The 25,616-nt window shown below is 42.4% G+C and overlaps 1 protein-coding gene across 3 annotated transcripts in view; it reads right to left on the bottom strand.

The window, feature by feature from the left end:
• Positions 1–25,616, bottom strand: part of PLCL2 (phospholipase C like 2) — a 203,983-nt gene that overhangs the window by 7,871 nt on the left and 170,496 nt on the right. For all 3 annotated transcript variants that reach the window (XM_084903290.1, XM_084903289.1, XM_084903291.1), the window contains 2 exons: positions 22,318–22,393; positions 3,695–3,804 (listed from right to left, as the gene is read on the bottom strand). In XM_084903290.1, the coding sequence (XP_084759416.1) occupies positions 3,695–3,804; positions 22,318–22,393 (186 nt within the window). The remainder of the gene's footprint in view (positions 1–3,694; positions 3,805–22,317; positions 22,394–25,616) is intronic.

Here is a 25,616-nt window from a genome sequence, read left to right as displayed (position 1 = left end):
GTTCTGGAGCTGGGAAGAGAAGTCCCTGTAAACTACAGGCTATAAAAACCAGTGCAGATTGTGGTTGATGGACAAGAAGGCTGCTGGAGACCCAGGTGTCCTTCTTAAAGGGCCAAGCACAAACCTATACGAAATACTGTGTTTCCCCGAAAATAAGACATCCTCAGAAAATAAGACCTAGCGCAATTTTGGGAGAAAAAATTAATATAAGACACTGTCTTATTTTCGGGAAAACAGGGCAGCTTTTTCTGGGCTCCAGCACCAGGGGACCCAGACACATACGGGAGGAACTGGATTGTCTGGCATCAGGAACTCACTCGGGTGGCTTTCTCCCAGACGGGGGAGTTCACAGGAGTCACTGCTCCTGTGCTGGGACCTCCCCTGTCGCAGAGCTGACTGGCAGCCATAGCCAGGTTCAATTAGCCTGGCCCACACTGTTTGCTCTGCTCTGGTGATTCCCTGAGGTCCCACCCCATCCAATCTGCAGCCCCACCCAACCTGTTTGCAACAGTATCTCCGTATAAATGGCCTGTCCTGGCTCAGGCTTCAGACTTTGGTAAAATCTCTCAAATAAGCTGCAGCTGGTGTCAGCATGCCCCAAACATATCAATAAAAGGCCCAAGACTAGGTAGGCACTAGCACCAGCCTGCCTTGCTTCACAGCAGCTGTCCACTCTGTGCCAGTTGGTCCTCACAGCCAATTGGCCTGGAGGTCAACTCATCCCACACACACCAACAGCAATCAAGGCTCAACTACAAGACTGTGCACACAGCCCACACAGGGGCGCATCTAGAGGCCTAGCTCAGATGACTGGGGAGGCTGGGCCACTGGGCTCTACAGGACCATCTACTGCACAAGGCCACTCTACCAACTTGAGGAGACATAGAAGCTCTACCCAATACATACAAAGAAACATGTCACAAATGAAAGAAATGGAAGCAAGCAAACTACTAGATACAGAGTACAAAACCATTGATATACAGTTATTCAAGGATCTTCATGAGACTTTCAAGGATTTTAGTGAGAATGTCAAAGACACGAAAAAGTACCAGTCAGAAATTAAACATACGCTAACTGAAATAAAGAACATTTTACTGGGATTCCACAGTAGGGGATTCCGAGAATCAAATCAACTATTTGGAATACGAGGAAGCAAAAAACACCCCATCAGAAGAGCCAAAAGAAAAAATCCAAAAATCGGAAGAAATTATGTGCTCCACCCTCTGAGATGCACATAATTTGTTAACTATCCTGGAGCTTCTGGGGCAACTTCAAGTGTACCAACATTTGCATTATGGAGGTGCCAAATGAGGAATCTCAGTGGGAAGGGGGAGGGAGGGCAGGAAGAGATTAACCAAAGGTCTTACCTATGGACACAGTAGAGTGGTGAAGGCCCGGGGTGAGGCAGGAACAAGGTGGAGGGGGGCAATGTGGGGAAAAAGGGAGACATCTGTAATACTCTCAACAATAAAATTTTTTTTTAAAGTGGTATGTATGAGTTCAGTGACCTAAAGTAACATCATGGGGGTGGGGTGATATGATCATAAATTTCTAACCGGGAAAGGCATGATGGGTAGTTACAGTCCTATTAACTTCTGTCCTAAAAGGTTTAAGCAAGGCCTGTCCATTGTTCTTGTGCATCTAGGTTAACACACCCTTGGAATGCCAGAAGCAATCTTCTTTACAGACCCCTGGAAGGTGCAACCACCCTCAAGGGAGCACATAGTGTGTTCACTATCCTGGACCTGGTTTTCTGCCACCTTCATTTAATCTTCCTTACTTTCCCTCTTTAACTCTAAAGGCATAAAGGAAACTGCAAACCGTCATCTCCACAGCATCTGAGATCTTGCTTGCCAACAGTGTCATCAGTTTGGCTCAAATAAACTCTTACAAAAAAATCTCTAGAGGTTGGACATTTCCTATGTAGACAAGTCAGAAGAAAATCTGTTACCTCAGGGTAGCTATTTGGTTCACGTACTTATTTCTAAGGCCCGGCACAATCCTTATGTCAACTGGCTTTCATCAGTATGCGAGCCAGGATCCCTTTTTGGTGCTTCTCAAACTTTGATGTATATAGGAACGCCCTGAAATCTTGTAAAAACAGAGCTTCTGATTGGCGGGTATGGGGTGGGGCTGGGCGTCTGCAGGTTGAACAGGCTCCGGATGACGCCCCGATTGCTGGTGCCTGGACCACAAAAGAGTGGCAAGGAGAACTGACAGAGGAAAGCTGGCTCCCTAAGTCTATTTTTACTTATAATAAAAAGCCAAATGAGCATTTATTCCTATCACAGGGCTATGAACCACTGTGCTATTTTTTCCTGAGATTTGCAGGAAATTTGTAGTGTAACCCCACCTCTGGTGGGAGTGAGTTGGCAAGTAGTAAAGCCAAATTCCTTTTCATTGTACGTTCTTATCTCTGCTGTTTACTGAACTGCAAGCAATCAGAGTTAAATACTAAGCAGAAGACAGATTTAAAAAGTACATGTGTAGGAAGAGGAGTGTTTGAAGAAGAAAATGATTTTAATTTTAAAAACGAGTTAAATGTTAGAAAACGCAAGTTGGCTAGCTTTGGAAGGACTTTCGTTAAATCAACTCAGAAAACTGTCATCAGCTGCAGAGATGGGTCATCTAACTTGAAGGGGGGTGGGGAAATGAAATGAAAAGAGGCAGCGTGATAATGCCTTTAGTTTTAAACCCAGCTGAGCAGAAAGTTTGGCAGGTGAATACAGAGTAATTTTACATTTTGCTGTTCAAGATCCAGAGTGAAATAATGTTTTCTGTGTTATTATTGAAGTTCCTAAAAATTCAGATGAAGAAAAGTGAAGATCACGTTGAGGTAAAACTCAAAAAAAAAGTTTCAAAGTACATACAAAGCATTATTTTAAAAATCATGTCATATTATATATTATTAGAAAAAAATACCAGGAGAGAGTTCAGCCCAGGGCCAATGGCACTGTTTCTGGACAGTAGGGCTTTGTTTACCTTTGGTTATGATATTTTGACATTTTCTAAAAAGTTTTATAATAAAAAATAAAAGTACTTTTAAAAAAAATGGACAGGCTGAGATAGATGAAAGGGAAGGAGGAGAGAGAGAGAAAGGGAAAAGAGGGAGGGAGGGAGGGAGGGAGGGAAGGAAGGAAGGAAGGAAGGAAGGAAGGAAGGAAGGAAGGAAGGAGGAAGAAAGGTCTGAAGATGGCTTTTCCCTTGAAGGAAATTTTCTTTCCAATAGCAATTCCTTTACATATTTCTTTTGATTATGTCCTATATAAGTGTCTCCTATATTTTTCTGGGATCATATTAATATGAAGGCTATCATTATTACTGAAAGTGTTACATGAAATTCGAGCAACTATAATTTTTAAAGTCCCAGTCACTCTTCTGTAATCACTATTTTCTATTTCACACACAGCACTGGCATTCATGACGTTCACAATGCTTCAAGGATAAAATGCAAGGTCCTTTCACTTCCTACCAGAATCCACAATGTGCCAACCAACAAAGTCCCCACATTCTCCCTCTGAGCCACACCACCCAGCCACAGTGCCTGCAGACTCTCGGAGGGCAGAGGGCACCGGATCCCTGTGAGCACGCACAGCCTCCAGTGGTGGATGATGTGCAGGAAATGTCCCGACAGAAAGAAACACGCTGAAAAAGTCTGCAAAACCACTAGCACCAGCAACAACCCGCTCGGTACCTTCAAGATGGTGATGTTCCAGGTGAAGCTCTCCACGGCCTTCTGTAGTTTCCGCTCCTTCAGGCCTTCCCTGGTGCCGATGCTGTGCAGGTGCTCATGGAACTCCATGGCTGAAAGAGACAGAGACAAAGCAGATCATTCTCCCTCCAGTCTGTGCTAACGAGCCAGCAGCATTTCATTCTCTAGGTATTGTCATATGATTCTAACGTCCGGTGGGATTTCATGAACATGCCTATTTAAGAATGTAACAATGGGGGAAACACTCAGAATTCCTGGTATCAGCAAGCCGGAAGGTATGCGTGTGAGAAATCTGTGGTGGTTCCACATGGTTTTGAAGGGCGAACAGGACACAGGTTCGGTTCATTCTCCTTGTTTCAGAGGTGAGGAATCTGGGCTCTGCATGGTGCAGAGCTTGATGCCTATGGAGGGAGCAGGAGGAAGAGCTGGGATGAGAACCCAGGTTTTGGGAATCTCCAGAGGACACAGTGTCAACAACTGGGGATGAAATGCATGCAAAATGTATTTCCTGTCACAGGATAGTCAATCTGAGATCAGATTCAGCAATTTTATTACTATTACTATTATTAGTAAAATTGCTGAATCTAATTTAAACTATTTATTTTGGCCTTAGAATGTATCTTACTGAGAATGTTTGGTAAAAATATTATATTCTAAGGTTAGTCAGAATAATTCTTTACTTGGTTATGTAACTCACAAAGTACCACTAGATTCACTTGTTTCTTTTTCTTTTTTCATTTTTTTTTTCTGGATGTAATCTGTGTTAAAATTATCTCGAAACTTTATTCCAAAGTCAAATTATATACCAAGGTGTATTCAGATGAGTTTTGCTTCCATCCTGATCTCCACTACCCTGATCTTTCCCTTCCCCTATATAGTTTTATTAGTTTTTATTATCTCTTTATTATATTGTTTCTCCTCGAAAATATAAGCAAATGTGTACATATATTCATAATGCTCCTTTCTTGTACAAACGTAGCATGTTCTGTGCACTGTTCTGTGCCTTGGCTTTGCTTTTTCCTCATGTGACTACACTGCTGGTGACCTGGCTCAGTGGGCCACATACCCTCTGTCTAGTTCTGACTTCCATTGGATGTGCTTAACACACTGCAAAGCAAACAGACAAAAACCAAGCCAACAAAATAACTGTGGATAGGTGGCAATCTTTTAAAACCCAGTTTCTTTGCTAGAGCATTAAACCACACACACACACACACACACACACACACACACAATGTTTTCCTAGGTTACATGATGGAGTCTCCCTGGCATGTACTGTATTTTTAAAAAAATGGCCAGGTGAGGTCCTAACGCTGGGGCAGGGGGGTAAATTAAGAGTTAATACTGGACTTCAGCAAGACGTGGGTTTCAGGACCTGAATCATTAATACTCATAGTGTTTATGTTTATGGCAGTCGGGAGGCACACATATCATAGAGGCATGGTAGACAGAATCCATGACTGGAATACAGGAAGGAGAGAAGCAACAGAGCTGTGTGCAGGAGTGTAACTGCAAACAAGAAGACATGCACCAGATGGTCTTCGAGGTGCACAGGACAAGACAAGGGGAGGGAATGGAGGTGATGTTACCACTACAATTGCCTGACAAGATGTGGGGTATAATGTTGCTTTTTTTTTTTTAATTACAAATTTCAAAACTGGCACAAAGGTGTGACACAACAATATGGGGAATTTTCAACGACAAAGTTATCTGCGTGGAAGCCTCACTCCACTAGAGACGGACTGTTTGTCTTGCTGAACAGTTCATCACCGTAACTGGGCAGAAACTCCCTCCCTTTAATATGGCCTTTCTCCTTTCTTTCCTTTGATTCAAGCTGGGCTCACCCAGGACCCTGCCTCACCTGCCTCCTTCTCCCTTGCACAACCACTCCCTTAAGCAGCAAGCCTTCAGGACGAGGTTCTGATCTGCATCAAACAATAATCTTTAGAACAAAGCCTCCGGTCAGCACCACAGAGACTAGAGATAACACTGAGGCCTCAGAGATGTTTCACCTCCAGGCCCAGAAAAGTGGTGAAACCAGACAGAGAGGTGCCACGGCTGACATCAGGACCAGATGATCAACTACCCTCTTCCCCAGTGCTGACCAATCAACAGCAACCTGCACCCTGACCACAACCCCAGCTGCCTTAGTCACCATGACCGGGGATCTTCCCCTGAGAGCCATCCTAGGAAGCCATGCGAGCCAGCATTAGCTAACGTGTCTCTGGGCGTGGGCCACATCCTAAAAATAAACCCGTTCTCTGCTGTAAGCTCCTGTCGGTGTCTTCTTGGGCTTTGATGACACAGGCAGATGGACCCCTTTGGTCTGATAACATCACCCGTGAGGTAATGAGGCAGTGGCACCAACTGCTCGCTGGGCTTCATTCCAACAAGGAAAAGCCCACAGATAATACAAGCACGGGAGAGCGGACGGAGGCAGGCCTGGCTTTGACCAACATCTATCCCAGATCTAAAGAAAGCAGCTTTCAGAAAGTTCAGAAGAACACAGCCAGAGGCGGTAACAAGACAGACTGCTGTGAGACTGACGGAGGACTCGAGGGGGAAACAGCCAAGAATCAGGGGTCTTCAAACTACGGCCCGCGGGCCACATGCAGCACCCAGGGGAGTCTGATCCTGCCCGCCAGGTTTTTTGGGCAGTGAGCGCAGCCAAGGTGTTACAGTAGGGATTAGTAGTTCATATAGTCCGGCCCTCCAGCTCTCTGAGGGACCGTGATCTGGCCCCCACTTTAAAAAGTTTGAGGACCCCTGGGATGGTGAAAATGATACCGATAAGGAAGAAATGGGAAATAAGCATGGCTGTTTTAAAAAGCTCATATTTGACATGCTTATTAAAAAAGCATGGCTGTTTTAAAAAGCTCATATTTGACATGCTTATTAAAAAAAACTAGAGAGTTCCCCTTTAGCTTCCCCCTCTTAAAATATCTGCAGTCCAATAAAAGCCTACAGGGAAGTGCAAAATATATTATTAACAAAGTTCTTTAAAAATGGGGCAAAAAAGGCGATGAGTTGAAAACTGGAAAAGATATGTTAAAAAGATTAAAAATCCCAATTTTTAAAGTGACCATTGTCATTGATTTCATTATGCTGCACAACAGATGTATTGCTTTAAAAATATTTTTATATTGTTAACCTATAGACTGATCAGTGCAAACATGTTGCTCATCTGCTGAAATGAAGCATATGCTGATTTTATTCTCATGGGAATAAAGGATTCTCACCGGGGCCTATGCAGCATACTTGCTCCCTCACGCCTCCCCTGTCCTATGCCAAGTCGAGGACAAGGCCGACAGACAATGCTGGGGAGCAAGAGGCAGCTCACGGGGCACTTCACATACATGGCAGAGGAGACTTGGAGAGGGCACAGAACCTTCCCAAGGAAATGGTGAAGGACTGGATACTGGTTTGCCTGCGCACAGGAACGAAGACTTCCCAACTACCATGCATTATTTCTGAATGGGAGTCCTTGCCCTTACAGGAGCGTATGCTGTGGTTATGTGCGTCAGATAATTATGCTGTGAGGAGGAACACTAGGGCTATTGGAGCCAGTTCCAAGGGAATACAGAGGGAGCAGAGTGAGATTATGCATTTGCACTGGGTCAGTCCCTATAGAACAAGAAAATCTAATTATATATCAAAGATGCAAACTGCATTATTCCCTTGATATTAAATTACCAGGAAACACCAGGGGGGTCTTTTTCGGTTCTTTACATCAACAGTGAGTATGAAGGACTTGTCTGGGGTAGATGTTAACTTTCTCCCTATTTCCCAAATTATTTTCAGCAAAGAAGCGTGAACCCAATGAAAAAGTCCTTATCTCATTAAGAATCTTAAACGTATCTCTCTTCTCCTTCTGTGAGTCTTACCATACTTTCTAAAGAGCAGATGAAAGAGTAGCTGGGAAAACTTTTAAGACCAAGTTACCACCGTCCCATACCCCCCCACAAAAAAACCCCAACTTGTTTGTGCTTTAAAACTCCTGGTTCTATAGTTTCAGTTTGAGGTGGTGGGGTTAGGAGCTGGTGGAAGGGGAAGGAATCTGGAGCTCCCACTGTGGGGACCAGGATGGGACATGATCAGCTCTTGGGGGAGCCCAGGGTAAACTGGGGGCACTTGTGAATCCAACTGCAGATGGACAGCCAGAAGTGGGGGAGGCAGGGAGTTAGGGGGTTGCTCCAGAATCCAGAGACTTTGAAGGCCTCTATTGTTTGAGAGAGCGTGGAGGAAGGATAACTCAGCAAAGGATTTGGGGGAGAGAACCTATAAGGGGATCCTGTTGGCAGGCTTCTCAGAGAGGGGATCTCAAACCTCAGTGTACAAAGGAGTCCTTGGAGGTACCTGTTTAAAAGGCCGTTTCTCTGCCTCTCCCCAGCACTCTGAGGCCCAGACACAGACATTTCTAGCAAGCACCAGATTTCCATGCCAGAGGGCTAGGGATCGCTCTGAGGAAAACCAGAACCGGAGGACGGGGAGATGGGACTGAGGCAGGAAGTCGTGATGAAAATGCGGAGCAAGCCCAGTAGGTGTCAGAGGGCCACAGGTACAGGAGCATTTCAGAAACCTTAGAATTATGACACAGCAACTGCCTATCCTGAAAAAGGGAAGGACAGAAAGGGGGGTGAGGAAGTCAAGACTCTTCCTTTTTTAAATAACTGGCCCAGCTCATGTGTACAAATATTTATTTCAAAATTATTTTAAATAAGATTTCTATTTTTGTTTTCTAAGTTTCTTTTTTTATTAAAAAGAACTCTAATGTGAAACAATCAGGAATATCTACTTGAAGAGGTAAAACTGAACATTTACCCAAGAATTTCTTTATATGTGGATTTTTCAGAATAGATCTCAATTTCTGTAATTAGTAGTCAATCTCCGTAATATTGAGATACAAAAGGTTCATCATTTTGGATAATGAAAGGAATTATTGACTCATGAAGTAGTAACACTAATTGGTCAGCCAATAACATTCATTGACCACACGCCATGTGCAGGCCATGTGACCATATGCTATATTGAGTCCCATCTGTAAAAAGCTACTGATTTCTAGAAACAGGGGAACAAGGCAGGTTAAGAGAACTGGTACTTCTATCATCAGCTCACTGACAATTCTTTCATAAAGAGATCTTTACAGTTTTGTTCTGGAATACAATGGCTGTGTTTAGAGGCATTTGTTTGGCAAATAGGGCAATAGCATTAAATTTATGATGTGAGATACATAACAATTGCTGCTTTGTAAAAATCAATGTAAAAATAAATTGTGTGGGTACAATATCAAGCCAGGATTTCTGTGTTAGGAAAAAGAAACTATATATGGAAGATCTAGTAGGCATGTATGAACTATATACTATAATGTAAAAGGTTATAAAATAAATTACAAACAACTGGTAATGTAGGGTTAGATTGCTTAATCTAAAAAAAAAAAATACAAAAATACACTGAAAAGAATAAATCAGACAAGTTTAGATTTCAGGAAACCTGAGGAAGTCCCGTCTTGCATTTTCACTTAAATGACTAGCTAGGACATGAGAAGGTAGTAAATACTCCTACGGTGCAGTGACTACCCTTGCACCTGTTATAAAAGTGTAAGCAATTATATTGGAAAGTTACATAACAAAGAAGATGAGGGCCGTGTAGATATTTATAACATCATTCTCAGGCCACACAAAATTACCAACTTAAAAATTAGCCTGCTCCTTTTGGTCAAACATTTAATTAACTCACCCCTAATGCCTTGGCAGGGCCAGGCCAAATGATTTTGTGGGCCTTGTACAGCTGGTAGGCCAGATGTTCGCCACCTCTGCATTAGGTGCTGAAATAGGGGCTTTCTAGTGTCAAAGCACAACTGCTTTTCATTGATGAATGAATTCTAGATAAGAAAAATATACAATCTTGAAAATAATGAGGACTTCAATGAAAATTTCTTTTGTGATGACTATCTACAAAAGTCAATTATTTAAAAGTTTAAAAATTACCGATTGGAGCCAAAAAAAGATGAAATGTTGTTACAGAATGTGGCTGTGAGCTTGCATGGCCTGACACTGCCTGGGGGCTTACGGAGAGCTATGGCCAGGCACTGGTGCCAGATGAGAGGGAGGCAGGTTCTTGACTGAGTTGCTACTGCTTAGTGACAAGAATTCCCACTGTGAAAATAATCTTCAGGTTCAGAAATAGAAACCAGGACAGTAATAATGAGGGAATGAGTGGGGTTGTTTTCTTTTTTTTCAGGAACAAGTTCTATTTCCCTGTATATTTCCAGGATCTTCATCATAAATGTGTATATTTTAGAGCCACGCGTAGATGTTACATTATCTTAAAGTTAGTTGTTTAACATAAATACTTATATTTTTCTGTTAGCTAATTGCCCAATCTAGTCTGATTTGAACTAAATGGCATTATTAGAGCCTAAAATAAAGCATGGCCTTGGCCATGATTTTTAATGGTGAAACATAACATTTTGGGTCAATTACCAGTATTAAGAGGTGAGGGGAGGGGAGGGAAGCAGGAGTCCTTGATTCTATTAAATCATTGCATCAAAGTAAGACATGAGGTAACAGTTAATTCTGGCCAAAGAAATGAAAATCTTTGTTAAGTTTTAGTAAACTTCATTTGAAAATCAATGATAATATTAGGTAAATCATCTTTTGAATAGTGTGACATGTTCTATAACCGTGATGTGCCATATATTTAACAGTCAAAACATACAATGTGTTTAAGGGCATTAAAGTTGAAGGCTGTGAGCCGACATCCACATCCAAAGGTGCACATGGGAACATGGCCTAAAGCTCAGGGTGAGTGATGTCCAGAAAGCAGAGAACGGTATGTCTCACACACAGACCTGGCTGGGCCTGGCTGAGGCTGCTCTTCTGCCAGAGGGTTCTCTGTGAGCCTTTCCTGTTCTGGGCCCAAACAATGACCCCATGATCCCAAGTCTCTGTTCCTAGTGAAAAGCTGTGGGCTATTTTCCTTCTGGAATGTTAGTCAAGAAGAAAATCTGCTTAGATTCCTTTGTGGTAATAAACTTGAGAACTAAGACGATAGACAGCAAATCATGAAACAGCAGGGAAAGGACAAATGGAAAACCCATACTCATGTGATTTCCACACGAGTTTAGCTCAGTCTGGTCTACAGGGAATGGAAGACACAGGCCATGGGACCAAAGAATGAGGCCTGGCAATGGGTCCACGGTGGGGACTGCACCAATCATTTAACCTTTTTGTTTAGTTATAATGTCAAACTTCACAAAAGTTTATTATTTCGTTTTCATGTAAAGAAGTATATTTTAAAAAGTTATTGCTTCTTTCTATGTCCTCTCTCAAAAAATCTAAACAGCTCAGATTTTCCTATACTGGTAGGTGTTGGTTTCACATAATTTTACAATTATTATTTTAAAATATTTTATAACTTAAATATTGTAAAGGTTTTCATTGGAGAGGATTAATGACAAAACAATGAAATGTAATGCTGACACAAGTAACATGTTTTATAAAAATTAATAAATGAGTGTAAATTTTCTAAGATGATATAATTAAGAATGTCAGTACAACTGCATAAAATGGAATGTAGTGAAGAGAAATTTCCACTTCTCATCAAATTTCCTGCTTTCCATCACAGATAAACTTAGATGAAAGCCAGACAGCCATATCCTGTCCTAACACTAAACCTATTTCTAGCATAAGAACGGGCATTTATATAAATGGAAAATAACAGAGACTCCAGAAATCGACTCGTACCATTATAGTAATTAACATCTGACAAAGGAGGTCAGAGAATACATGGAGTAAAAAAAGTCTCTTCGATTCATTGTGTTGAGAAAATTTGACAGTTACATGCGAAAAAATAAAGCCAGACCACCAACTTACACCATACACAAGAATAAACTCAAAATCGGTAAAAAAAAAAATAAACAAATGGGACTACATCAAATTAAAAAGCTTCTATATAACAAAATAAAATAAACTATCATCAAAATGAAAAGTGAGCCCACTACATGGGAGAACATATTTGCCAATGAAACATCTGATAAAGGGTTAATTTCTAAAATATATAAAGAACTCGAAGACAATCCAATTTAAAAATGGGCAAAAGACCTGTATGGACACTTCTCCAAAGAAGACATAAAGATGCCCAAGGGACATATAAAAAAATGCTCAAAGTTGCTGATCATCACAGAAATGCAAATTAAAGCCACAATGAGGTGGAAGAGAACCAAGATGGCGGCTTAGGTAAACACCTGTACTGGCCGCCTCCCACAACCACTTCAAAATTACAACCAAAATACAGAACAACCATTATTCAGCCTGAACGTTGACTGAATGGAAACCCTACAACTAGAGAAGCAGAGAAGAAAACACACTGAGACTGGTAGGAGTGGGGAGGCATGGAACAGGCTGGTCTGACACCCACGTGTGCCATTTTTTAATTGGGAGGGAGATCGTTACTGCAGAGGCCGCCTGGAGGAGCAAGGGATCTCAGCCCCACACCAGACCCCCAGCCCAGGGTTCCAGAGCTGGGGAGAGAAGTCCCTGTAATTTTTGGCAGTAAAAGACAGCGGGGGTTGTGGCTAAGAGACTCCAAGGCTGCTGGAGACCATGGTGTTCCACTTAAAGAGCTGGCATGTGAATTTACCTGGACTTCCAGCACCAGGGGGCTTTGGGACACCCAAAAATCTTACGTATAGACAGCAGGGTGGTGAAGGCCTGGGGTGGGGAGGGAACCAGGTAGAAGTGGACAACAGCGAAAAAAGGGGACATCTGTAACACTCTCAATAATAAAGATTTTAAAACAATAACAAAAAGTATAATGAGGGCCTGGCCAGCATGGTTCACTGGTTGAACGTTGACCTATGAACCAGAGGTCACAATTCCATTCCTGGTCAGGGTCTATGCCTGGGTTGTAGGCTGGATCCCTAGTGTGGGGTGTGCAAGAGGTAGCTGATCAATGATTTGCTCTCATCATTGATGTTTCTCTCTCTCCTTCTCCCTTCCACTCTGAAATATATATATATATATATGGCCACCATCAGTAAATCAACAAACAACAAGTGCTGGTGTAGCTACTATGCAAAACAGTATGGAGTTTTCTCAAAAAATTAAAAATGGAACTGCAATTTGACCTAGTTATCCCACTTCTTCAAATATATCCTAAGCCTCCCAGAACACCAATCAGGATCAATATATGTGTTCAGACAGCCTGTGCCCATTACTAGATTAGTGGATAAAAAAAAGCTATGGTACATTTACACAATGGAATACTATACAATAATAGAAGCATAATATGCAAATCGATGGAAAGGCTGAACAGCAGAACAACTGTCTGGACAATCATGCTATGACATGCACTGGCGCCAGGCCAGCCAAGGTGGGTGCCATGTGATTGGTCAGGAGAGGGGGGCACCATTGCCCCATGATCAACCTGCAGAGGGAGGGCCAGGCCACCGGCTGGCAGGGGGATAAATTAGGGGGGGGGGGAAGCGGGGTGGCAGCCGACGCAGGTAGCACCAGGCCAAGGTGGGTGTGGGCGGAGGGTGAGGCCGGCTGCCAGCAGCCAGGGGAAGCCCGGTCCCGGATGCCAGAAGGAAGCTGGTGCTGGCCACCATGGGAAGGCCTACCCTTGCACGAATTTTGTGCATAGGGCCTCTAGTACAGATATAAAAAGGAAGAACTTCTGGCCCTTTGGGACAGCATGGATGGACCTGGAGATTATTATGCTAAGCAAAATAAGCCAATTAGAAAAAAACAAGTATCATATGATCTCACTTATATGTGGAATCTAATGAACAAAATAAACTGACAAACAAAATAGGTCAAGAGGCATATATGCATGGAACAGACCGACAGATCTCAGAGGAGAGGGGGTAAGGAGGACGGAAGAGATTAACCAAAGAACTTTTATGAAATAGTGTGGTAAAGACCTGGGTGAGTGGGGCTGTGTTGAGGGCAGTAAAGGGGGGAAAATGGGAGACATCTGTAATACTGTCAACAATAACAAATTAAAAAACATATGACCTATATAATACTAAGATATGAGAGAGGCTTTTGCTTTGAAGGGAAGGGGGTTTCAGTCAGAAACATGGCATCATTTCCTCTCCAGTTGAAACGGATGCCGTTGATTCTTGCCAAACATAAAGCAGATAACCTTTCAAACCTTCTGGCTGGGATTTTCTCTACCAATATAAATGATATGAACCTAAAATATACCATGTAGCATTTGGCTAAAAATTTTTAGAAGTATAATTTTTAAATATACTCATAATATATATTTAAATTTTTAATTTATTTCAAATGTCCCAAATTAGGTGTAGTGAGCTAGTTCCTGGAAAATGGAATATAACACAGGTCTATTTGGGATCTCATTCAAGAGGTCAGTTTATCAACACTATCAAAAGTACCGCAACATAACATGGTCTGCACGTGTCTTGTGGCACAACATCAAAGTATCTTGAAAACAAAATATGGATATCTCAGCATTTTTTCCAACTAATTTACATAAATCCCGTTAAAGTATTCATCCTCTGTAAATTATCCTTTGCCCCAGAATGCCAGCGGTTGAAGTCTGGGGTGCCGCGGAAACGTGGCTGTTTATACCATAATCCCATGAACATGGAAATGCCTAATTAGTTTGCATATAGTTCCAGTTGGTAGTCTCTTTTTCTTGGCCTTCTTCCCAAACAATCTTGGCATTAACAAAAACCAAACTATTTTAAGATGGATTTTGAGCTGTTAAATCCCGTTCCACATGAGGTGGAAGAGATAAACCAGGTCTCTTAAATTTATCCACGAAACCCAGATGGATGGCACGCTCCCTGAGATGCCACCGCCACAGCAGTGTAATTGTGAATGGATTATACGGAGAATGTTCTGCTTGCTCTGCCAGCAGGTTCCACCTGGGCAACTCTAGGTGAGTTGCATAACTTGTGGTCTTTTGTGGCCAAACACATGGCCACGTGACTCACCTGATCACAGAGGAAGAGTGTTTTGCAGGACCCTCCTCACTTCACTGAGAAATAAAAAGGCTTATTTACCCCGTTACATTGTTAAATCGACTCTTCCTCTGCCAGTGGGGTATGGCCACCATCACCAAGACTCTCAGGACCTCACTGTTTCTCATCTTCCTTTCTTTCTACACCTCTCCTTACTTTACGAAGACAGTATAATCATGTGGCTCTATACTCTGAAAAGTAGAAACGGGTATACTTTTATTTTAATTATCTTTCTCTTCCCTATCTCTCCGTCTCCTTGCTCCCCTCAGATCTGGCAACCATTATTCCCTCTTACATGTCTTTTCAGAGAGGGAGAGACTGACAGGCAAGCACACTGGGCTCTGCTCTCTCACCTCTTACACCAACAACTAGCAAGGAGCACACACTGTTTGCCTTGCCTTTTAAAACTACATCTTATGTATACACACAAGATATACATGTATACTGTATACTTATATACTTTTTACCTGTATATATACTAAAGATCTGCCACATGTCTGTATATATGTTGAGTGTAGGTGAATATATATACAGGGTGGGGCCAAAATAGGTTTGTAATTGTATGTGAAACACAGAGCTTATTCTTGAATTATTATTATTACTGTATTACTTTCCATATGAACAACTGTAAACCTACTTTTGCCCTATCCTGTATTTCATTCTCTTTTTATGGTAGTGTAATGTTCCATTCTATGCATCTATCATAATGTATTTAACAGGGCCCTCCTACTGAACATTTATTTAGGTTGCTCTGTACATGTCTTTCCCCAAGTACATGATCATATCTGCATAAGCTCTAAAAAATGGAATTGCTATTTCAAAATGTCTATCATGTGCAATTCTGAAGCTTACTGCCATATGGCCTTCCCTGGGTGTGAACGCAAGTACACCCCCCAGCACTGTGCCAGTTTTGGTTTCTCCCATATTCTCACCAATCCGTCATGACCAGTGTATGCTGGAGCTCTAGGGTCCTTGAGTCAAATGTTTGAAACTGATGCCTGAAAAAATGCTGAAAAAAAGGCATCTCCTTGAAATACTTCATTTATTCAACTTCTGATCAACCACCCAAGCTACCGTCCTTGTTCGGGGTGTGGGGAGTGCTGTACAAGACTCCTGAGAATCTTCCAGCATCTGCACTTGCCCAGGCCCCATGCTGGTGTAGCAACTCATCTGCTCATACCATCAGAATGACCTCTCACTTCCTGAGCACAGGGCCAGTATCCTCACCAGGGTCAGGCCCCCTGGCCACCGGGCCCTCCCCCCTCACAGCACCACAGCCTCAGCGCCTGCAGGTTCCTCCTGCACACCAAGCGCTCTCACCTCAAGACCTCCCTCTTCCCGGGACAAGCCCTTTCCAGATGTTTGAAAAGCGTGCTATCCACCTCCAATCACATCTCAGCACAAAAGTCACTGTTCACAGAGGTCTCTGTGGAGCACTTCATTTAAGAGGCCCATTCTGGCACCCTATCTCCTTATCTGCTTCACTGTTTTCAAAACACTCATCGCTGTCCGATACACTTCTCTGCATTTTTTTTTTTTAATTTTCCACAACTACATTTCAGCTTCATGAAGGCAGCAATTGAGGCTTTTTGTTCATAACTCTCATTCCAAAATTAGGCCATCAATCTCAGATCACCGCATTTTAAAGCCCATGGGGCCAGGAGGGAATCACAATCCCATGTCACTTGGAAGGAGGAAAATCAGGCAAGAGAGGAGTCGAATGACTAACCTAGTGTCATACAGCAGAACATGGACGGCACAGAAGGCACCAGAACATTTGAAGAACCTCCTCAGGCTGTAAAATGGAGCTGAGAAACATCTCGACATACATGGAAACCAAAATTACAGGCTCCCAGGTCTCCTTTTGTAAACATTTTCAGACGGAACACTTGTGCAGTGCTCTCAGAACAAATCTTCCAGATGATTTGTGTTTACTCTGTTGGCAAGATAATGATGTGAGCAAACCAAGTGATAGATGGTGACAGGCTGCTTATCTGGTAACCCTGCTCCTAAAAACACACCGAGATCCAAGGAGTTTGCAAAATAAAAAAGGTCTCTGAGCAATCAAATTTGAGTCTCGTAGGTCTGCCCAACAGCCTGCTTCTTCTCCCCACAGGGGACTGTGTCAAGCTCTCATCTGCCTTTAGGTAAAATAAATCCATCAAGCCTGGTCACAGGGGAGATGCCAACTGCTCCGCAGACTAGAAGCAGTAAATTAGAAGGGAAAAAAAACAAAAAAACAAAAACACAAACAAGTGGAGTACAACAGACAGTCGGAAATGCAGTACCAATTAGCAGTAGGAAGTGAAATTTGAAGGAGATGGAATTTAGCTATTAACTCTGGGAATTCACTGGCTGTGCAGGTTAAGGGTATCCCAAAATGTAAAGGCTCTCGGGGAATTGGCCACATAATAATAATAGATGCCCCTCAAGATGACCCAGAGTCATCGAAAACTCAAATTAGTTTTGGCAAAGCAAATTGAAGAAAGCAGGGATGTATGGAATCCATTATAGAAAAAGTTCTCATTAAACTGATTAAAATGGAGGGTAATGAAAGCTCTCATTATTTGGAAAGTTGCCTTATACCCCACTTTCCTCCTCCTCCGTAATGATGCAACCCTGCCACGCGTGAGCCTGACTGCCTTAGAACTTCTGAAAAGCAGCTTCTATTTAAGGGGGTCGGGGGAGGGAAAAGCTGGGTTTTCTTTCATTTGACCTTGACTTTCCCTCCATCATTTGTGAAAGAATGAGAACCAATCCTCTGGCCAGATGAGGAACCAGGCTCTCGCCCTCATGGCACACAGACGTCCCCTGGGCACCGGGCCTGCCCACAAAGCTGGCGAGTCCAGCAGGGGTCCTGGGCAGTGTGACCTCACCTTACACCCAACACTGTCCCCAAGCCCTGTGAGTGCGGCCCAGGTCTTCTCTGGGGACATCTTCAGTCAGGGATTCCTGTGGCAGCTTCTGTTTCCTGATTCCTTCCATCCTTTGTTAGATTTAGTAACTTAATTTTTATCAGAATTCTGCATGCACATCGTTTAACGAGCCAAATAATTGTCCTCATTCCCCATCTCCAGGAGCAGTTACATTCAACCCCTTGGGCTGAGTTTGTTTCCTCCTTTAGTCTGCATTTCTAAGTAACATGCTTACATTGTTTAGCTTTCTTTTCAAGTGTCACCTATCAAACTCCCATATGAAGGATGAGAACCTTGCTATTTTTAACCTCCCGACTGGCAGGACACAGGCAGTCTCTCGGGGTCTCATTACTTCTTAACCCGGCCCAGGGACAGCTCTTGTATCCCGCCTGTACCCTCAGAGGCACCTGGGGCCACGGAGTTCTGGGCTGGTGGGCGTGTCTGCAGTGTGACTCACATCACTGGTCAGACCCCAGCCCCCCAGTGTGAGTCTCTTTCTAGATCATCTTCCTACCCTTTCTGAAACAGATCAATAAAGTGACTAAAAAGCAAATTAAAGTTCAATGATAGTCCACCTTTTTTTTTTTGGAGAGAGAGAGAGAGAGAGAGAGAGAGAGAGAGAGAGAGAGAGAGAGAGAGAGGAAGGAAAAGACTTTTCTCCTGAGAGAATCTGGCTAATCTTACATAAACCTTTGAAAAAAAGAACTTTCCTGATGCTTCTCCCCGCTGCAGCTTCCTTATCGGCTGCCCTGCACATACTCCCTTCTAGTCACCTGCTTTGCTGTTCCCTGGGAGAACAGGCATTTGCTGGGTTTTGAGTGAGTGTGGGAGTGCATTTGACGCGCTTGTTAATCTGTGCACACTCACTCTCGCATAGCCAGGCCACTTATTACTTATCTGTCTCACTCATCCCGCATCACCCTCGCCCCATCTAACTAGTCCCTTTACTGGCACCACCGACCTCCGGCTGAACAAGGGCTCCCTCCCACACCCTCGTCCTGCCCTGGTTCCCTCGGTCACCTCCGCAGCCCGAGGCTGTATTCTAGGGCAGCAAGTCCTTCCTTGTCCACCTTCTCGAAGGAAAGCACTCCTCTCGTCCTCGGAATCCCTCTGAACTACAGCTCTCCCCATTATCTGAGAGGAGGGTCCTTCCTCTTCCTAAGGTCCTGACTGTACCTGATGCCTGCCTCCTCGCTTCCTCCGTCCTTCATACCATCTCATCTCATCTTTTTTTTTTTTTTTATATATATATTTTATTGATTTTTTTACAGAGAGGAAGGAAGAGGGATAGAGAGCTAGAAACATCAATGAGAGAGAAACATTGACCAGCTGCCTCCTGCACACTCCCTACCAAGTATGTGCCCACAACCATTGTGCATGCCCTTGACCAGAATCGAACACGGGACCTTTCAGTCTGCTCTATCCACTGAGCCAAACCGGTTTCGGCCCATCTCATCTTTTAACGTCTTCCTCTTCACCTCTGCACTGGATCTTCCCTGCTCCTGGGAACATGGTTCTCTTTATTAATATTTCGCTTGAGCCCTCTGACCCTCTGTGCTGCCATACTCTCTTCTTAAAAGAGAGAACTGCCAAGGCTTCCCCAGCTGCCCAGCGCCTGGCGGTTCCCTCTGTCCTCCTGCAGTCTGTCCCTTTGGGCCATCTGCCAGCAGGATCCTAGCCTGCCTGGGCTGGAGACCTCTTCTCTATCTTCCTCTCCTGCCTCACTCCCTCTTCTCAGTAACATCAGCACACAAGTCTCTATCTCCAAAAAAAATCAAATGCATAGTCCGGAGTCTGAACCTGTCCAAACCGGACACACTTTTTAACAGTGGACCTCTTTATTTGTACTTAATTGTTTAAATGACGGTTAATCTAGGAAGAATGTAAATTAGTGTTTCGAAGTTTGAAATGCTTCTGAAATAATCCTCTCTTCCGGCACTTTGGTGACCCCATATCTTCATTTTGTCATTGCAAGATTAAAGTTATGCAAGCAGAACAGCAATTACTTACGAAAAGTAAAATCTTATGCAAATGTTCTAAGCCCAACACAAATGAGCAATTCTTCATATGACTAATAACTATATGCCCTACGAAAACTGTAAATGTGAGAAATAAGAGATCGGGGCCTCTAAAATAAGCACTGGGAGAGTACAAGGGCTGTGTAGGTGGTCAGCAGCAACTATGAAACCACAAGATCCTCTTTAAAGATGTATACAAGGGAACATTGCTCAGCCATCAGAAAAGATGAAATACTGTCATTTGCGACAATGTGGATGCAAAAAAAGCTAAGAACCATATGATTTCACTCATTTGTCGGATATAAAACTGGAACTCATAGGCACAGACTACAGTATGGTGGTTACCAGAGGGAAGGGGCGAGGGGACATAGTAAAGGGAAAAGGGAGCCAAATATATTGTGTCGAAGATGATTTGACTTCGGGTGGTGGGAACACAATGAAATACGAAGATGATGTATCTTAGAATTGTACTCTTGAAACCTATATAATCTTATTAACCAATGTCACCCCAATAAATTTAATTAGAAAATAAAATAATTGTTATATGCTTCTAAAGATCTTTAAACCCAGAGCAGCACAAACTATTACACACTGGTGATTCTCTGCCCTGCCCACCAAGAAAAAAATCTTTCATAGACAAGACTTCAGTTTTTTAAGTACAAGCAAATATATCCCTTACTGAAATCAAATAGAAAGACAACATAAAGCTGCTTTATATTAGAAATTATCAAACTTCACACACCAATAAAGTTGCAAAGAATTGACAAATTGTTAAGTAAAGTTATTTTTTCTGATAAATATAGTTCCAAATTCTAATAGTCCACACTTCTCATAGCATTAAATACATGCATTTAATAGAATCGAATACTTAATAAAAGTCAAATCACAGTCAGTTAACATTGGAGCAGAATGTGAGAACAGATGTCATGGGTAAAATCCAGAGGATAATTCAATATGCAAACCTGGTGCCATAGGAGGTTACTATCCTATCTGGAAGGTGGAATACACGAGTAGAATACACAATAACTGAAGAAGCTCTATCGACTGAACAAAACCCTGTATTCATGTTTGAAGGGCTGAACAGAATGGTTAGGTAACATAATCCCGGACACATGAAAGGTCTCCTGGAAGACCGTTGAGACAAAAAGAAGCAAAGCACCGCCTGGCAAAGAGGAGGGAGAGGAAAGTCCTACCAGAAGGATGGCTCATGAACATCCAACTAAACAGAAACACACAGGGAATGGAGAAGGAGCCAAAGGCCAGGCTGATGGGCACCATCCCTTCCTTTCTTCCTCTCTGCTCCCAACCGCCTCCCAATCAGGCTCTGCCCACAAAATGCTCTGCACACAGCTCTGATGATCATCATCTTACAGCTCAATCTCTCTCCCATGCTGCTAGAAAAACAGACAGACAAAAACCAAAGGCTCCCACTGCCTCACACACCGAGCTCAGACTCCCGAGGAAACAAAGTTCTCAACACATTCAACTGTGTGTGACTCCTTTCATCCTGTCCAACTGGAAGGTTCTCGAAGGCAAAAATGAATCTTGCTTATTTTCTGATAAGCAAGTACTCTTACAAGTACCTTATGCATAGAAGTTCAAAACATATTTATCAAATGAGCAGATGATTTAATTAATGACTTTTCTATAACGTTGTCAAAATGGGTGGGTAAATGACCTTGAGTGGAGTCAGAAGTTTAGATCTGATTCAACAGACTCTCCAGCAAGCTTCTAGATGCTCTCTGTAGGGGAGTGGAATGATAAAAATACTGTTTGAAGTAACTTGTTTGAGTTGTGGCTGTAGGGAATATTACCCCAGAAGTAGAAAGATCATTTTTGCTAATAATGTTTTGCTATAAAATGAGTAAAACGAGATGAGATTTTTGTCTGTTCATTAGTCACTAATGTGTATATTCCTTCAATATAAACACCAACAAAGAAAAATGTATTTTTAATGAATTTTAAATGAGTTCATTCTGATATGAGAGACATATTTTTCAGGCTAGGTAATAGTTATATTTCTTGATTTTAACAAACAGCAACCAAAAACCTTAGAAATTAAGGACAGATATTCTTATTTATGAATTATAAATATTCTCCAAATTAGAATCTACCAAACTGACACTCAAACAAAATTTGAAAACTGAAAGAACTCCATTTTGTCTGTTCTTATTACAGTGCAGAACACTTGATTTTGGGGTTTTATCACAGCTAAAGGTAGATGGTTTATGTGAGTAGGATTTTATAATCTAGCTTAACACTTGGATGTTAAATTAATGAATTCACCAGCATTTGAAAATGTCAGTGCATTAAAAAGTGCTAAGAGGTTGTAACTGGTGCCTAGTCTCCTTTCTAAGAACCCGTTCTACCCCTGCACAAGCCTAGCCCTTCCTACCATGTGCTAGACATTGGGGATGACAGGAGTGGCTGGCAGCATGGGTACATAGGTGAAGAGATTAGTGGGGAGGTCCTCAATTTTGGCTGTCTGTTAGAAAACTGGGAGCTCTGAACAGCTGTGACACCTTAAGCCACACTCCAGGCCAATGTCAATGCATTTTAAAAGGCCCTCCCTTTGTCCCAGCGGGTACTTGGTTATCCAGGCTTGAGGACCAGTGAATCAGAGACAAAATATATGATGCTACTGTTTTCATTTTAAAGGGAAGACAAGCTTTCACTTACCTGCCTTCTGACAGTGCACGATCTTCTCATACACAGCATCTGCATTTTCAAGCAATGCCTTGAGGGACTGCAGCATCTGCAAAGGGAACATCCGGACAGGAGTTACACCTGACAGCGACACACCAGTCTGCACATGTGCAGGAGGCTCCTCCCCCAAAATCAGACCAACGCTCTTTCCTCTGACTCCCCACTACTCAAGTTCAAAATGTGTTTGCGAAAAATGATAAAATCACGCATCACTGTGAAATGGTTTAAGCAACCATTTCAGGTACGTAAGTTTCAGGTATAGTTAGGCTTATACAACACTGAATTTGAAACGGGGGCTAGTATTGTTCTAAGGTCGTTTCAGTGTGAAAATCTACAAATAAATATGTGCACACAGTGTTTCAAATCATATTTTCAGTCATTCATTGAAACAAAATCCTCCACTCCATCTTATAGGCAGTTTCAATACCTACACACCTTACTCTTTTCAGCCCAAATGCCTTCATCTGAAGATCAGTATAAAATTTACGAGGATCAAAAACAACTTTTATTTGATGCATCACTAATGATGATTATTTTTAATGCTCCTATCAATGATTTTTAAATATCCAATCTTGAGTTCTTGTTCCAAATTGCATATGCTTGCTTTAGCTTTAAGAGCCAAAATTCATTAAAAAGGGGGATTGGGGCACAGCTGATCGATCATTTTACTCACCAAAGTATTGGGGAAAGTAATCGTTTTGGCTCTAACATTACTATGGAAATTCAGCTCTTCTGGCTCAAGTGAGTATAATTATTGATGCTTACCTTGAGGGTAGATTCTAATTTTTTGTACTTAAATATTTTGCTCATCTATATTTCATTAGATATATACCAAATACCAAATACCAATCCATCATTCTTCATTCCTTTAAATTCTGTGTTGTTTTTCTTTATAGTATTTATCACTGGCTGCCACAGTTAATTGTTTCATAGAAACAAAATATAGGTTGGATTATTTGTATAACTCAAAGAACACCAAATTTTGATTGATTGCACTTATTTAAACTAGAGGCATATAATCAATATGCCTCTCAGGAAGTGCACCAGATTCTTAAAGTCAGTCACACAGCATTTATCAACTTCCACTGTTCCAAGAGAATTATGGAAAGCACCCACAGGTTTCGTAGCAGCAGCCCCAGAGGAGGAAGGAGGGACACAGTGACCTACAGGACATAGACCATATCCAGGGAGCTCACAGCCCAGTGGTGGGGCTTGCACTTTGCAACTCAGCGCTTTCACATTCACTCTTCAAGATTTGAGTAATTTCTGTAAATTAAAATAGTCTATTTTACATCTTGACATACTGAACAGGCAGTGATGAAAATGAATAGTCAAGAACTCAATTATACTGATATCAAGTCATTTGTACTATTACATAATTCGCATACTGAAAAGGTTCATCTCGTCACTGGTAACCTTTCTCAGCTTTGATGTCAAGCCAAATGAGAGATATAAAGAAGCAAGAACTTATTCAAGCAAGGATGGTGGCTGTCACAGCTCAGTATCAAAGAACTGGCAACTGTGCCTCCTTCATTCGACAGTTAGAAAATTAAAAAATAAATACAAGCGATGAAATGAACCTGGTCATGGCACAAATGGGCAGGACAGGAGCGGAAACAGGGGGAGCGGAAGAAAACCAAGCAGTAGCACTAAGCACAGGCTCAGGCACACAACCTGTGGGGAAAGGTGTTCAAAACAGATTTACTGCCCGGGTGGAGCAGGGGCAGAGAGAGTCAAGATTTATACAGGTTCAAATCCTGGTTCTACTATTCATCAGCTGTGTCATCTAGGACAAGATATTAAACATCATGGAGCCATAACTTCCTAGTTGTAAAGTTGTGAGAATTAAATGAAGGGACCAGCGCAATGCAGACACTGTGACTGGTTAATGTCACAGCTGAGTCCTCATTTACCCAGGGGTCTGGCAGAGCATTTCCTGGTACCCCAACATGAGCTGGATGAGTATGACTTCCTTTCATATGTTCACTGGCAATGCTTCAAACACACATCACTCATTTTAGTTTTACTTAAAAAGCCTGGTTGACGAAGCTCAAAAAAAAAAAAAAAAAAAAAAAAAAAAAACCCACAAAAACAACAAAGTGCATTCTTCTTTTTATAATCCTCACCCGTGAATATTTTTAAAATATATATATTTTATTGATTTTTTACAGAGAGGAAGGGAGAGAGAGAGAGAGTTAGAAACATCGATGAGAGAGAGTCATCAATCAGCTGCCTCCTGCACACCCCTTACTGGGGATATGCCCACAACCAGGGTACATGCCCTTGACTGGAACCCTTCAGTCCCCAAGCCAACGCTCTATCCATTGAGCCAAACCAGTTTCGGCCCTGTGAATATTTTTGATTGATTTGAGAGACAGACAGACAGACACAGAGAGAAATCTTGTTCAGCTGTCTCCTGCTCTCACTACAACTGGGGATTGAACTCGAAATCTAGGTATGTGACCCAATTATGAATCAAACCCACAACCTTTTGGTTCATGAAACAATGCTCCAACCAACTGAGCCACCTGGCCTGGGCTGCACTGTTATTTTTGAAAGCATCTTCCAGTTTAAATTACCACTAAAGGTTAAATAATTATGCACCTTTTAGCTGTAAAATACAGGCAATGCTTAAGAAATGCACATCAAGGGGCTGGACAGGGAAGTAACACTTGGAGGATCCGCCCTTTGTTCTTGGGACAAATATCTCCTGAGGCCCTGTAAGTGGGACGCTGAGCTAAGTGCCGAGAATAAATAAAGAGCTGCTGGCCCAGGACTATGAGCAAACAATAGTCACTATAGCATGAGGCCTTGTCATTGTCATTGACAGCCATGGCGGGGTGGTGGGATATTTCATGGAGGTGTCCTGGTGTCCACGGTGATGTTCCCTTTGTGGCTTGGACTTCAATACAGAAGTTCTCCCAATAATGGGAGTGAAAAACATCCCCTCCTGCCCTGTTCTTACTTATAAGCGACATATAAAATTTGAAGATGGCTAATACACCAGGTGGAGAATGCAAGCATTGTGAAAATCCTCAGGTTTGTGAGTAAATAGCAGTAGATATTGGCAGAGTATGTGTGTGTGTGTGTGTGTGTGTGTGTGTGGTGGGGGGGGGAGGGGGGGGGCGCAGAGGTCTAGGGGAGAGTTTCAGAGGGAACCAGCCTAGCAGAAAGTAGGCACAAAGTTAGCAAAGCTTGGACCAGGCAGGAAGAAACATCCAGACCTTAGCAAAAATGATTCCCTTTGCCACACCCGTTATTAAATGATTCCC

This window comes from Pipistrellus hanaki, assembly GCF_964339955.1.
Source record: "Pipistrellus hanaki genome assembly, chromosome: 13".
Taxonomy (NCBI): Eukaryota; Metazoa; Chordata; class Mammalia; order Chiroptera; family Vespertilionidae; genus Pipistrellus; species Pipistrellus hanaki.
This window is presented reverse-complemented; position numbering and strand designations above follow the sequence as displayed.